The 17,570-nt window shown below is 42.9% G+C and overlaps 1 protein-coding gene across 1 annotated transcript in view; it reads left to right on the plus strand.

Moving 5' to 3' along the window:
* The window catches only part of LOC108712315 (pro-interleukin-16-like), a 72,090-nt gene that overhangs the window by 38,624 nt on the left and 15,896 nt on the right, over positions 1-17,570 (plus strand). Inside the window, exons 11-15 of the mRNA XM_041588272.1 lie at positions 1,318-1,450; positions 2,731-2,818; positions 4,041-4,498; positions 13,137-13,263; positions 15,769-16,792. Of these exons, the coding sequence (XP_041444206.1) occupies positions 1,318-1,450; positions 2,731-2,818; positions 4,041-4,498; positions 13,137-13,263; positions 15,769-16,792 (1,830 nt within the window). The remainder of the gene's footprint in view (positions 1-1,317; positions 1,451-2,730; positions 2,819-4,040; positions 4,499-13,136; positions 13,264-15,768; positions 16,793-17,570) is intronic.

A 17,570-nucleotide genomic window follows, 5' to 3' on the forward strand; every position in this document is an offset into this window, starting at 1 on the left:
TATAGGAATGTAGCAGAGTATCCGAGATGGAGAAGAAAGTCATTAAATATGATCATACCATTAAACGAGGGTGAATTAAATGATATTCAATTCGTACATTGCATTGAATTGGTGTCTGGGTTTGGTGGAATGGAGGTGGGGGGGCATGTAGTCGCACCCTCTCCCACTCCTTAATTTGGGATTACACTCAAGGTAGGGAGTGCTGGTGGGCACAGGATACAATGGAGCCCTGTATCAACTGATCAACTGATCAAATAAGGTAAATTTCCACTTAATATAGACGAATAACTGATTTCAATGAACCAGTGAAATAAGAAGATACTCCTAAAAACCTCGTACTGCAAACAAACATCTTTGTTTTCCTCACTTATTTTAGGTTCCTATTTTGCCTGATATTATTTCAGGACTGGTTTTCGCTTTGACTCAATGTTTTCCTTCCTGAATTTCCTTGCCTAATAAGCAAATAGAATTTGTTGATTTTTTACAACAATACAGAACTTGCTGGGTAAACTAGCAAAGGATGATGGTCTGCCCAAGACTTGTGTAAGAAATAGGCTTTTCCTGAGACACAGTGGAAATACTTGCAATTGCATTCTCGATCCCTCGATATTCGACTGCCGAATGTAAATCCTTCGACTTCGAATATCAAAGTCGAAGGATTTACCGCAAATAGTTTGATCGAACGATTGAACAAAAAATCGAAGATTAAATACTCCGAATCGTTCTATTCGAAGGATTTTAATCCATCGATCGAACAATTTTTCTTCGACCAAAAATACATTAGAAAGCCTATGGGGACCTTCCCCATAGGCTAACATTGCACTTTGGTAGGTTTTAGTTGGCGAAGTAGGGGGTCAAAGTTTTTTTTAAAGAGACAGTACTTCGACTATCGAATGGTCGAATAGTCAAATGATTACGAAGTCGAAGTCGTAGTCGAAGGTCGAATAAGCCAATTCGATGGTCGAATTAGCCAAAAAAAACATTCGAAATTCGAAGTTTTTTTAATTCTATTCCTTCAACTTTCTGAACCTGATGTTAATAGCAGCAAAATAGGGTTGATAACTCCCAAAATATTTACACCAACTCTAACTTGCTATAAGTTACACTCAAAATTTCAATAGGGAATTTTGTTACTCCAAATTCACAAAGTAGCATCCTGGAATGACAGCTTAACTCCAAAGTTTACAAAACTGCAATATCACAAAGTAGAGTGAATCTGAGTTCTTTTAAGTGCAGTTTAATTCCAATAATATTTCTTACTCCAACTTCTGAGCCAAGCTTATCTCCAGTTATTAACTCTTATCTTTCCTTCCCTAGGGCTGGTGATGAGATTGTGGAGATAAATGAGAGTGTTGTCAGTAATAAATCTCTAAATGAGGTGTACGCACTTTTAAGCCACTGCCCATCTGGTCCTGTCACTATCCTTATTAGCCGACATCCAGATCCACAGGTAACTTTGCCATTGTGTCATATTAGATAGGCAGAAGTTTATTATGCAGCGAAATATTCGACATAGTTTCTGAAATAATCAAGTTTATGTTCACTATCCCTCTCTTTCTTCATGCAGCAGTTAGGTGTCAGATTGACAGTTAGATCCAATATATCTTATAGGGGGACTCCTTTTGCCTAGAAGATGTATTAGAGCTCACTCAACTAACTGATTCCAATACAAACAAAATCTAATAAAATAACTGCCATTTGCACAAATCTTGCATGCAGAGAGACATGGGGCAGATTCACTAAAGGGTGAAGTGGCTAATGCTAGTGACTTTTCACCAGCGTTGCCACCCGTAGGGACATCGCCAATTCATAAACACCAATTGTGGTTAGCGTTCATTCACACTCTATCGCTCTAGTGAACGATCGTTACACCACAAATTCACTAAAGTGAGGATTTTACTGAACCATACCTCTTTCACGAGAGTTGACTATGCCACCTCAGACCAGGTGAAGTGCTTATAAGAAGCTAGATCTTCCTCAATCTTCTGTCACTTACATCTGTCACTTACATCATATCCTGAGTGCCAAAAATGCATTAAAGTTCAAAAAACACTGGAGACTGTTCCTTTTTTTAAGCAGGATTGGCTGCAAAAGTCCTAACTTACTTTTTTGGGTAACTGGTTTTCTCCAGACATTTCATAACATATGGAAAATTCATTTTACAGTGGGCTCATGTGTAGGGCCTTATATTAACTCTTTTTTCTTTATTAAGTTTCCCTGCAAATGTGAAATAAAAAGTGGTAACTTCAAGCAAGCATGTTCTAGGCAAAAGGGGCCCAACTCCTGCATGAAGACAGAATGAAGAGAAACAAACAGATGCTGAGAGAGGAATAGTGAAGATAAACTTGATGATGCACAAATCGATGCAGAATATTTAATTAATTGTATTTAGAAAGTTTCTTATTTCACTATGCTGAAGCTTATATCACATTTTCATTTTCACAAAAGTAACCCTTTAAGAGAAGGGAACAGTGAGATGTTAGTAAGACTAAAGGTAGGACAAGATATGAGTGTTCTGATCTTCTTAATTAAGCTTAATTAAGTCAGAACCCCCCTTGATTCCCCATACCAATGTAGTTCAAGGTTTTCTTTGCTCTGTTTGAAACCAAATTTCTTTTTTCATGTTTTATAATTGTGGATTCACAACCTAATAATGAATTGGCTGAGTTTGTTCTATAGAAACTTTATCTTCTCAGATTAATGTTTTATATTTTCTTGCACATGTTCCAGATCTCTGAAAAACAGTTGAAGAATGCTATTTCACAGGCTGTGGAAAATAGCAGATGTGAAAAAGATCCCCACTCGTGGAGCTATGAAGGTATGAAGATAAAAACATCCATAGCTATGTTAGCTCTCAGCATTTAAGAAACAGTAGTAAGATATTGGGCACAACTGCGGTAAGCAAGTAGCAAGGTTGCCCAGATCTTGCCTTGCACCCAGAGAATGCTTGAACACTGCCTAACTGATGCTACCCAGCAACTTGGTAGGGAAAGCACCAAATTATACATATCACTTGAGATTAATAAGGGACACACAAAAGGCTTCAGTGTCAACCACTAGAAACCCATTTGCTTTCTGCAGCACCCGAAGCTCCAATTCCTGAGCATGATGGTAACCCCATTGTTCCATGAAACATTTTATCATTTTACATAACGTTCTGGCGTAATAAATAGTTAAAAAGGCAAAATCCTGTAAAGGAACTTTTTTCTTCATCTGGATACTGGGCCAAACACAGACAATGACCCCACTGATTCATCCAAAAACCATGCAGTTGTTTTGATCAGTCCAAGCTTCACTGTAAAATGATCAAGGCTCAGCTCCACTGAACACTAATTAATATACGCCCCCTGATAGGCCTAATTCTTAGCTTTATTTGGTAGGGTCTTGAGCTCAAGTGAACTTTATGTTGCCTTCAGAGTTCGACTGGGGGCCCAGTGCCCACCGGGGCTGCTGTCTCAGGGCCCACCACAACTCCCCTTGGACCCCCACCCCAACTGCAAAGCTCCCTCTGCCCCCCCATGCTACCTTCTTCTTTTCACGGATTTGCCAAGTGGCAGGAAGGGAGGTCGGAAACTATGCTGCCGCGGCAACAACTTTATGAAGGAGAAGGTTTGGGCCGGGGCATACCAGTTTTTTTTCCAGTATCCCGTCTACCCAGTCTAACCTTCGTTGCCTTGAACTTTTAGAAAGGTACAACAGAAAGCCTCACCCCAATAGCTGGTCTGCTGGAGTTTTTTTGCAAAAAGCTAAACTCAATGATCATATTTATTTAGCCTCATTTAAAGTTTAACTATGTACAGTATCCAGAGGCTACAATTCATAGTGATAACCCCCTGATGTTTTTTTTTTTTAACTAAAATGCAAAGGAACAGGGATCATTAGAATGCAGGAAACACCTACACTCATCTGGGCTTGGGTGGGAATAAAAGTGAATGTCCCGGACAAATACATTTTAAGAAAATGTATATTTAGTCATACTGAACCACATTGTTCATTCCAGAGGTTGGCAAATAATGGTCTTAATTATATTTTCATTGCAGGTGAGAGAAGGTTCTTTTCTTGCTTCCATGGCAAATACCAATGTGAAAGCTGCATAGGGAGACATGCTTCTTATCTGTATAACAGTCGTAGAGGGCAGAAGAAAATGGTCCGCTCCAGCAGTGAAGGAAGCTATAGCCCTGTGTCCCTAGGACCCAACATGAACTCCTACCAGTCACACACTGTGGCAAGTAGGGTGCATAGCGTTAATGTCCCTCTTGGAACAGAGCCGGCTGTACTGCATTATTCTACTCCAGTTTCCAGGGTGGAAAACCATTCTCCTGATCACCCCGAAGGACTAAGCGGGTCTCAGTCATCCTACAAAAAATCCAATGGTCATTCTGGAGAGATCCTTGTGAAAAAATTAACAACAAAACCAATTCCACCACCTAGAAAGTATTATAAAGAAGACCTAAAGGAGGATATAAATCACTGTGAAGAGAAAGGACAATCTGTGGATGTAAGGATTGTGTTATTCTATATACAGCAGCTAATAGTTTCCATTACACTATCAATAAGGGCACAGGAAGTGATGTCATTAGAGGAGGACATGGAAGACTGCCATAACTGAGCAACATCAAGGCTGTGAACAGAAATCATGATACAGCTGACAATAACTTCACTCTAAACTGTAAAATAGATGTAGTCAACAACTCAATCTAATCTTTGCCTTTTTGCGGTCCTTTTGCCCCTGCTAAAGTAGCAAGTTGGCAGTTCCCATCATGAAGTTCTGCAAAGTGCTGACAGACATAGGGAAGTTGTTTCACTTCTGCTGCCAAATATCTAGCTGTGCCCTCCATATGTTAGTTCTGTAACAGTATTTCCTAACTAACACACACACTGCATCATTTTAATTCCAGGTGAGGTCTAGTTGTAAGCAGCATATGTTCAAGGAACATGAAGTATCAACAGTATAGTGTATACATATTTGCAATTAATACAGCCAGAAGAGTAGGGCATACAACTTCAGTTATTAAATGTCATTCTTATGAATTGCCATTTTTAAGAACATGGGCATTTTTAATATAGATCAGGGGTAGGCTTCGGGCAAATGATATGTAATGATATGTAATATTGATGATAATTAATATGACCATGCTAGAATGGCCATACCAAGCACATGTACTGAAGAAAGATGCCATAATGCCTAGCATTCCTGAAAATCAATTTGGTCGCCCACCGACAAATCTCCTCTTCTTCGGACGACTAATCTCCCCGAAAAGCCTTCCCGCTGGCTAGAATGTAAATCGCCAGCAGGATGGCACTCGGAGCACTTTGTTTTCCGAAGTCGCTGGAAATTGCCTCACAAGGAAACTTTGGGTCACTTTGGAAAACGAACCGCTCAGAGTGTGGGAAGGATTTTCAAGGAGATTATGTAACGATCGCCGCCCGGAGCAGGCCCAGGAGCTCCGGGCGGCGCGTCCATCTTCGCCGGCGTCGCTCCCAAAATGGCGGCGCCCATGGCCGCCACGTGGGTAGCGGCGCCGGGCGATGACGTCAGCGCGCCGACGTCGGCGCAAGTGCGTCAATGACGTCAGAATGGCGCCAAATTTGAAAATAAAAACTCCAACTAGACGCCAGAATGGCGCCCAAGAATAGGATTACTTTCCTGAAGCATATCCTGGGTTTCCTGTGTGCCTTATTGCCTAATATTGTTCCTGCCTTGTATCCTGACCCTTTGCCTGGACTTTGGACTTTGATTGTATTCTGCCTGCCTGTGAACTCTTGCCTGATCCTGACTATTCTCCGTTTAACCCTTTGGATACCGCGACCTTGTTCCCTCAAGAGGGCTTCCTCCTTGATCCAGACAACCTCCCTGGAGGGAGCTCCCGGCTCCCTGACATTATTCTTGGGCCCTGGATCCTTCTGAGGAAGCCACACCTCATGTCGGACGAGCGCTCCGCGGACTGGCATCCCGCATGGAGGACTACGAAAACCAGCAGGTTCGCATTGGGCAAGCACTCGATGTCCTGCTGGCTCAAGTGCCTTCTGCGTCCTCCACTGCTCCACCTACTGGGGATCCCCCCATGGCGGCAGCCCCCACGAACACAAGCTACCCGACAGGTGAGCCTCGCATTCCACCTCCCCCTCGTTTCAGTGGGGACCCACAAGCCTGCAGGGGATTTGCCACGCAATGCCAAATTCAATTTGAGTTCCAACCCACACAGTTTCCAAGCGAGCGTTCCAAGGTGGGGTATGTGATGTCTCGATTGGAAGGCAAGCCACTGGAGTGGGCAACGTCTCTTTGGGAGAAGAATTCCCCGCTGACTTTTGATGTTAAAGACTTTCTCCAAGCTTTTCGTATAGTCTTTGATGCTCCAGGTCGGGTTACGAACGCCCCTGCCCGTCTCTTGCAGCTCCGGCAAGGAAGCCGCAGTGTCAATGAGTATGCTATAGACTTCCGAACACTGATGGCGGAGACTTCCTGGTGTGATGACGCTTACAAGGCTGTATACTACCAAGGCCTATCCATTCGCATCAAAGATGATCTCGTCTCCAGAGAGACTCCTGACACCCTGGAAGGGTTGATTGCTCTATCCATTAAGGTGGACACTCGTCTCAGAGAGCACCAGGTGGAGAGAGAGCGCAGTAGACGATTTTCTCCCATGTTGGCCCCTCGCTTTCAAAGGCCGATTCTGCAAACACCCGCTGTTCCTGTGACCCATGTGTCGATGTCTCCCTTGGAGGAACCCATGCAAGTAGGAAAGACTCGCCTCTCCGAGCAGGAAAGACTCCGAAGACGTATGGCAGGTCTCTGTTTATACTGTGGTGGGCATTCCCATTTTGCCAACGCCTGTCCTGCCAAAGCCAAGAGTTTTGTACCCCGAGGTATGTCTCAGGTTTCTTATGTAGGGGGCATCACTCGAGGTTCTCTGGAGAAGTATCAAGAAAATTCACGCAGGCTTCTCCTTCCTTTGCAGATTCACCTGGCAAGTAAGTCTATCTTCGAAAGGGCCTTCCTCGACTCCGGAGCGGATGGCAATTTCATGGATGCCTTTTTTGCCGAACGCATGAAGATTCCTCTGCTTCCATTGTCTTCTCCCCTGCGAATTACTGCCATAGATGACAAACCCCTGGAGTTTGAATTCGTCACAAAGTTCACGGCGGAACTATCTGTACAAGTTGGGGCGCTGCATCAAGAAAAACTTTCATTCTTCATCATCCCCTGTCCTTCTACTCCAGTGATATTGGGTCTTCCATGGTTACGTCTGCATAACCCCACCATAGACTGGTCCACTGGGCAGATCTCTCGTTGGAGTTTATTTTGCCTGCAACATTGCCTTCCGCCAAAACCCCTCGAGAAGGTGAATGTCTCCTCTGCGGAATTAAAGACTTTGCCCTCCACTTACAAGGGATTTTCCGATGTGTTTTGTAAAAAGTCTGCAGAGTTCCTTCCCCCACATCGCTCCTACGACTGTCCGGTTGAACTCCTGCCTGGAGCTATGCCCCCCAGAGGGCGCACCTACCCTCTCTCTCCTGCAGAGACTACCGCTATGAAGGAGTACATCCAAGAAAATCTCCAGCGGGGGTTTATCCGCCCTTCTACCTCTCCTGCAGGGGCTGGGTTCTTCTTCGTGGAGAAGAAGGACGGAGGCCTTCGGCCTTGTATAGACTATCGGGGTCTGAATAAGATCACCGTGAAAAACAGATACCCTCTGCCCCTGATTGCCGAGCTCTTTGACCAGCTGAAAGGGGCCAAGATTTTCTCCAAGTTGGATCTCCGGGGGGCCTACAACCTCATTCGCATCCGGGAGGGTGACGAATGGAAGACGGCATTCAACACTCGGGATGGGCACTATGAATATCTCGTTATGCCCTTCGGCCTATGCAATGCCCCTGCCGTCTTCCAGGAGTTTGTGAATGATGTGTTCCGAGATCTCCTAGGAAGGTTCGTAGTCGTATACTTGGACGACATCCTGATCTTTTCCAAGGACCTTGAAAGTCATCGCTCCCAGGTGAAGGAGGTACTCTCTCGTCTGAGGAAGAACTCTCTCTTCGCCAAGTTGGAGAAGTGTGTTTTCGAGGTATCCAAGATCCCCTTCCTAGGATACATTATCTCTCCAGAGGGATTTGAGATGGACCCCGTGAAAGTGTCGGCCATCCAGGAGTGGCCTCTCCCACTGAGTACCAAAGCAATCCAGAGATTCATCGGATTTGCTAATTATTATCGACAGTTCATCCGGGGGTTCTCTTCCCGCATTGCACCTATCCTGGCCCTCATCCGAAAAGGGGGTAAACCCAGCCTGTGGCCTCCATCTGCTATAGAAGCCTTTCAGTCCTTGAAAGAGGCCTTCACGTCCGCTCCTGTTCTTCGACATCCCAATCCTGCACTACCCTTCTGCATCGAAGTTGATGCTTCTGAAGTCGGAGCCGGAGCTATCCTGTCTCAGAGACATTCCTCTGATGGAAAATTGCACCCCTGTGCGTTTTTCTCCAAGAAGTTCTCATCCGCAGAGCAGAACTATGACGTCGGGAATCGAGAACTCTTGGCAGTCAAGCTTGCCCTTGAAGAATGGCGTCACCTCCTGGAGGGTTCTGAAATTCCTGTCCAGATTTTCACTGATCACAAGAATCTGGAGTTCATACAGTCCCTCAAGAGGCTAAATCCCAGACAAGCCAGGTGGGCCCTTTTCTTTTCCCGATTTAACTTTGTTTTGACTTATCGCCCAGGTTCCAAAAATCTGAAGGCCGACGCCTTGTCTCGTAGCTTCACTCCAGTGGACCGTGACCCTGAGAGACAGGAACCAATCATTCCACCAGTCAAGATCATTGCCTCTCTGTATCCCCAATTTGCCGACCAGATTCTGGCTGGGCAGTCCTCGGCTCCTCAAGATACTCCGATTGGCATGGCCTTCGTCCCTCCAGAACTTCGCCTGGCCATCCTGCAACAAACCCACTGCTCCAGGCAAGCTGGACATCCTGGTTCGGCTAAGACCCTTGAACTCTTGAGGCGTCTAGTCTGGTGGCCTGATATCCGCAAGGATGTAAAGGACTTTGTGGCTGCTTGTAATGTCTGCGCCACTTCTAAGCCTAGCCATTCCCGCCCCAGTGGGTTGTTACAGCCTTTGCCGGTACCCTCTCGTCCATGGACGCACCTCTCTATGGACTTTATTGTCGAACTTCCTCCCTCCGGTGGGAATACTGTGATCTGGGTTGTTATTGATCGCTTCTCCAAAATGGCCCATTTCATCCCTCTGAAGAAGTTGCCCTCTGCGGTGGAGTTGTCCCAGCTTTTTATCCAGTACATCTTCCGCCTGCATGGTTTCCCGGTGGAGATCGTCTCCGATAGAGGCACCCAGTTTACTGCCAAGTTCTGGCGTTCCTTATGCAAAGACCTGGGAATTGTTCTTCAGTTTTCATCTGCATACCACCCGCAAACGAATGGGGCAGCTGAACGTGTCAACCAAGCCCTGGAGCAGTTCCTGAGGAACCACGTATCCCTCTGCCAGGATGACTGGTCTGATCTCCTCCCATGGGCGGAATTCGCTCATAATAATGCTTGTCATTCCTCTACAGGAAGGTCTCCGTTCATGTCGGTGTATGGTCAGCATCCTCAAGCTTTTCCCCAAGACTTTGTGCTATCTGACGTCCCGGCTGCTGACGACTCCGCAGCCCATATGTCTGCTATTTGGGCTGCGACCAAGTTGAACCTAGAGAAGAGTGCTCTTGTTCATAAGACTTTCGCGGATCGTCGTCGAAGATCCTCTCCTCTCTACAAGGTGGGTGATAATGTCTGGCTCTCTTCCAGGAATATCCGGTTGAAGATACCATCTCCCAAGTTGGGTCCAAAATTCGTGGGACCATTTCCCATCTTGGAGATAATCAACCCTGTGGCTGTCAGACTCCAGCTTCCACCAGAGATGAGAATCCCCAACGTGTTCCACGTGTCTCTGGTGAAACCCGCCATCACCAACCGGTTCTCTGGCGGTCAGTCTCCTCCTCCTGCCATCTCAGTGGAGGGTCAACTCGAGTACGAGGTGGAGAAAATCCTAGACTCCAGAATCTCCAGAGGGTCCCTTCAGTACCTCATTCAGTGGAAGGGCTTTGGCCCTGAAGAATGCTCCTGGGAAGGACACCGTGATGTTCACGCTCCTCGTCTGGTGAGGGAGTTCCATTCCAAGTTTCCCCAGAAGCCAAGTCCTGGTGGTCCAGAGGCCCCCCGTGAGGGGGGGGGTACTGTAACGATCGCCGCCCGGAGCAGGCCCAGGAGCTCCGGGCGGCGCGTCCATCTTCGCCGGCGTCGCTCCCAAAATGGCGGCGCCCATGGCCGCCACGTGGGTAGCGGCGCCGGGCGATGACGTCAGCGCGCCGACGTCGGCGCAAGTGCGTCAATGACGTCAGAATGGCGCCAAATTTGAAAATAAAAACTCCAACTAGACGCCAGAATGGCGCCCAAGAATAGGATTACTTTCCTGAAGCATATCCTGGGTTTCCTGTGTGCCTTATTGCCTAATATTGTTCCTGCCTTGTATCCTGACCCTTTGCCTGGACTTTGGACTTTGATTGTATTCTGCCTGCCTGTGAACTCTTGCCTGATCCTGACTATTCTCCGTTTAACCCTTTGGATACCGCGACCTTGTTCCCTCAAGAGGGCTTCCTCCTTGATCCAGACAACCTCCCTGGAGGGAGCTCCCGGCTCCCTGACAGATTAGTTGCCCGAAGAAGAGAAGATTTGTCGCTGGGCGACTAATCTCCCCGGAATCATAGCGTGTCACCACCCTTATACACAGATGGTTCCAAATTTTTTCCCTTTCTCTGGATCAACTTACAACGCAAATATAAAAACCACAAACAGAATTCTATAGTTTATACCATAGGCCACACTGGGTGAGAAATAATGCCCCATTGTTTTAAATGACAAAGATATTACAAATAATTTGTTTCTTAATTGTATTAAGTCATAAAGCCATAGGTGACGGAACTCTATCCGGCTTCTTATATCTTAAATTTTGAAATTGGAAGTACATTATATTGTATAATATACAATCTTCAGTCATGTGACTATTTATTTTACAAGCTTTTTCATGGCTCTTGCATATTATACATAAATCAATTACTAACACAACAATGTTTTTCCCAATGGTAGTGGTTGTCCAAGCCCCATACCTTTACCTTCCAGGCCCTGGCCTATCCCTTCAGGCAAAATATTTGTGCACCCAATGAACATGTTATGTTGCACAGAAGACCCTAGAGAGTAAACTATTCATGCATTGGGGGAGATCATACTTTTTTCCCCTGAACCGATTTTAAAATTGAGCTTTGGCATTATAGAGGTCTCACAAGTAATCTGCAGAAAGGCATTAGGGTCATTTACTTGCCTGTCCAAATGTAACCATGTCTGTTGCATGCTTACTTTATGGCTTACATAATTTTCACTAAAAGGAATATTTCATGTCTTTGCCTGCAGATTTGTAATAATTTTAATAATTTATACCAAATCATTTATTATAAAAATGTTAACATCACATGGGAACACATAAATAAAGCAAAGAAAAATACCAGAACCCTACTATATTTATATTGCTCATTCTGTAAGCGAATACAGATGATGAAATTTACAAAAAAAAAAATTGAATCATTGTTTTCCTAGCTGAACGGCTATAAAACTCATGCTCTAAAATGAGAAAGCTATAGAGCAAGCAGGGAATTATGCAGCAGTTTGAAACAATGTGCTGTTTGGCTGAACTCTATATTAACCAGAGCTGTCAGAATGGGGGCTAAGCAAGAAAGCAGCACATTAGTCTTCTTTAATCACAATGATTTCTTTTAGAAAAAAACATATTTGTAGAAACTGAAGAAATTCAGGATGTGGTTAAATAGAGGAAGTATGAGTTTGCCTTCATATCATCAGTATAAAAAAAAACCACACCATCCACTTTGTTATAACATGACAACCTAAACGTTTATTAACTATTTACAACCTGTGTCCCTCCAGCTGCTGGCAGCTACAGTACATATTACAGTAGTGACAGGACAGAGTTGAACCTTCATGGTTTAGACAAAGTATCTTCTTATTTGTCACATTAATAAACTTCAAGTTCTAAGCAAGTAAACAGTTCATCCATGAATATCCTGCCGCTGGGTAGACTAAAGGAATTCATATACAATACTTATATGATAAAATACATAGAATTTTATTCTAAAAGTTAACACACACAAATATAATTGTGTATTGTAGTATTTACTGGTCACTTGTTTCAAATCAAACATCTGTATGGCTGCTCGGGTTACTAGACTTGGTTCAAGTGAAAAGGGGGTCGGTGAGACCAAGTGCAATCTTTCTGAGATATGTGGCATAGGTTTCAGGTTTTCTTACTTAACACCGCTCTTCATCTAAAGCGCACAAGTTCCCATTTGATAGCTTGACCATTTGCAGCCACCGTGCTTAGTAGCCTATGGATGGGGCTTGTTGCCTGATATCTGGTGAATGATCGGCCAGATATCAGAAAGGTTTAAAAATTCCCTTGGATGAAAACTACAACTTGCCTTATAAATCTGCATGGCCCTCTATTTTAACTGACCATTGAATGATGGGAAGATTCACATTCATCCAGGTCATGGTATATTTATAGAAATAAGTAAAATCAACTGGACTTGATGTGTTTTTTTTTTCCTTGAAGACGTTTCACCAGTCATCCAACTGACTTTCTCAATTCAGAAAAACTTGTAAATCTTCCTTCGAGAATATATATCCTTTTGGAATGTTGCTATAATCAGCATAATCTGTTTATCATAATCCTGAATTGAGAAAGCCAGTTGGATGACTGGTGAAACGTCTTCAAGGAAAAAAACACAGCAAGTCCAGTTGATTTGACTTGTTTCTATAGATATAATGATGGGCTAAATTATCAGATAAGCCCAATTTGACCCAATAACCAAAGCTAGGCAGAGATCAGTTTGGTGAATTCTACAAACAAGTGGATTTTTTTCATGTACACCCAGCTTTATTGGTGCCTTCAGCTTGGAATCTATTGATAATTTGAATTTGAAAAGGATACAGTATAGTGTGAGAATGCTTGGGCAAACATTACAGTATCCTCAGAGTTTTGTGGGTTTTATAATGTTGCAGTCTTTGACATATATGCATTGTTTCACAGGAAACAGGAAACTTACAGCTAAAGGGAAACCAGCAAATGACAAGCAAGAGCATATTAGACACATCCTCATCAACCAGCGGGTGCTCATACACAAGTGCTGCTGAGCCAGATAAGCACCCCGACACAGGTATGTATTTGAGAGTCCCTTGTGCAAGTTGTCCAGACCTGACCACTGGTTTTAGGATAGAAAAGAGGGGGAAATGATCTCCCCAATTGATCCCCAAAATTGGAGGAAAATGAAGAAGTAAAAAGAAATAATGAAATGTTATATTGTTTCATTATTTGTTATTTGCTAAATCATGGATGTGCAACCTGCACATTTCCAGCTTTTGTTGAACCTGCAAAGGCTGGGAGCTGCCATAATGTATGTTCTGTTAAACCATTGTGCTCTAGAGAGCTCTACAGAGGTTGCAGGGTTTTAAACAAATTGCACAGGTTACATTCAACTGATTGTACACTAACTCTACACTCCTGGCAGGACTGGAGAAGATGGTCTCCCCCTACTAAGGTGTGAGAAAATGCTATAAAACAGGGATACATGCATTATGACACCTCCCACATAAAACATATAAAGAGAAGGAAGGTTCTGCTTTGCAAACACGAGTCATATGCATATTATTTGCTACCTATTTAATGGAGATCAAATGTATGAATACATTTTACATGTCAACTGCTTGTAGATGTTTTTGTGCCAAATGGATTCATGTAGTAATTTAATAGAAAAATGTAAAAGCCTCAATTAGTATTGTAACTGTACCAGTTCATGCTTTTCAGAAGTGATGATTTTCTTTTTCAACTTTGCATTTCTTCCCAAAACTTTTTATATATAAAAAAAAAAACTCAGACAATTATTATGGGGGTTCGCAAGGTGTGTAGGAAAGATTTCCTTTCTGCTTTCAATGGCATTGCTACAGAGATATACTAGGCCACTATTCCCATGACCACATATAATTCAAAGGGCAAGGAACAGTATAAGGGGCACAATTTCCCCATATATATATCCCATATGCAGGTTCTGGGGGATATGGGTACACAGGGCAGGGTGAGATTGAAAACTTGTAAGGATTAGAAATATGAGTTTTTGATGGTCTGAAGGAGGGCATGCCCGTGGGCATTTGATACTATGCGATAATAAAATTACCAAGTTTTTAAAGGGAGTGCTGGTCTGAAAATAATTGATACATACACAATTACCGTGCACCCCGCTATTAACAGCAGCCTTGGAGTGCGGATACTCATTGGGATATATATATATATATATATATATATATATATATATATATACACAAACTACTGGATAGGTGCACTAAGAAAACAATGGAAATGCCTAGGTGCTGGAACATAAATCAAAATCAATAGAGCAAAGAAATCAGCACTCATAGGTCTTTTGTGAAGAAAAAAATGGGTTTATTCAACGTTTCGGCTCTTAGACTCAAGCCCTTCCTGATGACGGCTCGAGTCTAAGAGCCGAAACATTGAAAAAACCCATTTTTTTCTTCACAAAAGACCTATGAGTGCAGATTTCTTTGCTCTATCTATATATATATATATATATATATATATATATATATATATATATATATATATATATAGATGAATGAAGAAGCTCGCACTCTCAGGACTTATCACATCAAAAAAAGTGTTTATTCAAAAACAAAACGACTAACGTTTCGGCTCGCACTCAAGCCTTTGATGTGATAAGTCCTGAGAGTGCGAGCTTCTTCATATATATATATATATATATATATATATATATATATATATATATATATATATATATATATGAGTCCATGTGGGCAGCACTCTGCTCTTTGTGTTTCAACTCGGGTGCAAGGTAAGGAAATCAGATATGAAGACAAATGACCAGCAACACCGAGGTATTTCATGAATACCTCGGTGTTGCTGTTCATTTGTCTTCCTATATATATATATATATATATATATATATATATATATATATATATATATACAGTATTTTCCTTTATTAAGGTTTCCTGGGCTTGTGTAGTGTAATGTATTTGCTGCAACATATACGTCCATTCAACTTTAACTTCCCGCCGTATGCAAATTAGGCAACGCTAGCGCAACTTCAGTTGGCTTGGCGCAGTAACGCTACCGCAACTTCACCAGCGTTCGTCACCCTGGACGCAACTTCTTATTTTAGTGAATTAGCTTTGTTCTGGTGAATCTACGCCTGGCGAATTTTCGGAGATTAGTAAATTTGCCTCAAAGTGGGAAGGAGGTTCCTGCCCCATAGATCTTACAGTCTGAGTGGATGGGAGGCTAACATACAGGCGATGAAAAAGTGCACAAGGTAAGGCACAGTCAGCAGGCACAGGATTAGGCTAATGTTCTAGTGCTCCAAAAGGCAGACTCTTCGTTTTTCTTGAAGAGATTGAGATAAGGTTCCTTACGGAGGAATTCAGGGATGGAAATCACAACAGGGGACTGCCTATAAAGTGCTTAAAATATGGCATTGATGTTTGGAGGAGATTACAGAGCTTATTACAGCAGAATATTTTTATCTAAGCACAGCTATTGATTCAAAAGTTAATAGCCGTATCCAGATCCCCAGGTAGATTAGGTAGACAGATGTAATTAAAATAAATTTATTGTTCTTTGTTTTCCCTAGGAAATCCTGTATCAAACCGCCGACCGCTACTTAGGAGGCAGGCACCTGTTGACTACAGCTTTGACACAACAAGTGAAGATCCGTGGGTCAGAATCTCTGATTGCATCAAAAATTTGTTTAGTCCCCTCATAAACGAAGGCCAGAACTTAATGGATCTAGAAAGTAGCATTAGTACGGCGGGTGGCAATACAGAGAAACTCAGAAGAGATTCTGCATGTGAGGACTCTCAAATGTGCAGTCCTCAAGAAATGAGTAACTACAAAAAGGGTCCACCAGTTGCTCCCAAGCCAACCTGGTTCCGGCAAAGTCTGAAGGGGTATAAGAATGTAGATAAACAGCCAACTGATAGCACATCTATGGATAAATACAAAGAGATTCATAACAATGTTAAACCACAAACTTCAAGTCGAACATCATCAATTAAGCAAAAGATAAATTCCTTTGAGACATTCAGCACACCTCCACCAGTTGGAAAAATAAGTGACAGGGGGAATGTTACATCTTCAGCACCGAATGACAAGCCCTTTAACAAACAAGAAGTAGAAAGTGTGACAGTCTGTTTGAACAATGTGACCGTGAGCCCAGCTGAAATTCCTGAAGCTATACAGCCCCATTTGGCTATTCCAAAGTCTCCTGAAAAAAAAGAACCAGAGCTGTCTCAGTCACCACCAAAATCCTGTTTCCAGGGCATGCGAAGGAGCAGCAGTACTAGTAATGAACCTCAGTTTCTGTCTTCTGAGTTCAGTGAACTCATACCATGCAAGACTCTGAGCCAGAGATCTAGGAGCTTCCCGTTGGGTGCCACTACACCTTCTGATGTTCTGAAGACAAATGAAAACAATAGTAAGATCTATTCCATCAGCAACCAGGTCTCCTCTGCTTTAATGAAGTCATTGCTGTGCTTCCCTCAGTCTCCACAGCTACAAGTCACAAATCCCTGGCAGAGTGAATCTTACCTTGTAGATGAGGTCCCATCCAGCCCTAAGACTGAAAGCCACCATTTAGACACTGGATTTTCTGTAAAGTAAGTAATTGTGTAACCTATTCTGGAATGCAAATAATCAAATACATAAGCACTTTCCATATTTTGAAGAGCATTATAACAAAAAAAGGCACACGTGCATTCCACTGAACTACATACAGTCTTTATCAAAGAGAAGACAGATCCAGGAAGTCATGTCACACCTGAAATGCACACACACTAAAATAACTAACACTCTTTATATAATCCCTAACAAATAGCTTAACTGGCTTCAGCGTGCTGCACATGCACTGCCATCCTCTGCAGTGATGTCTTGTCCATATTAGATTCATAGAACGGAGCAACGAGGAGGCCAGTTGTTAAAAATCTTTACCATACAAGACTCCGAGCTTCTGATGAAATGGCAGGGAGCCACGAAACGCATCAAGCGGGAAGCCTAAGTGTGTGTTTTGCTGCTGTAATTATGGAGATATTAAATTAATTTTTGAATAAATCTTGACTTTTTAAAGATTTTTAACAACTGGCCTCCTCAGTGCTTCGTTCTTTGACTCTTTATATAATGACATAAGTTCTTTGTACTTAAAGGACATGTAAAGGCAACATTTTCCTACCATGTATATAAGTTGGGCATATCTTCACCACCCACGCCACATCATTTGTACTGCATATACCCCCCTCTATTTGCCAGGCCATCACATTTTTCTAAAACAAATAGAAGCTTTTACCCGGTGGCCATTTTCCCTATGACACATCATCAGTCACATTGAGACATGATGCTGTAAAGTTCATGCGATGCAGAATGCAAGTTACACAGGCACAT

This window comes from Xenopus laevis, chromosome 3S (assembly GCF_017654675.1).
Source record: "Xenopus laevis strain J_2021 chromosome 3S, Xenopus_laevis_v10.1, whole genome shotgun sequence".
Classification (NCBI taxonomy): domain Eukaryota; kingdom Metazoa; phylum Chordata; class Amphibia; order Anura; family Pipidae; genus Xenopus; species Xenopus laevis.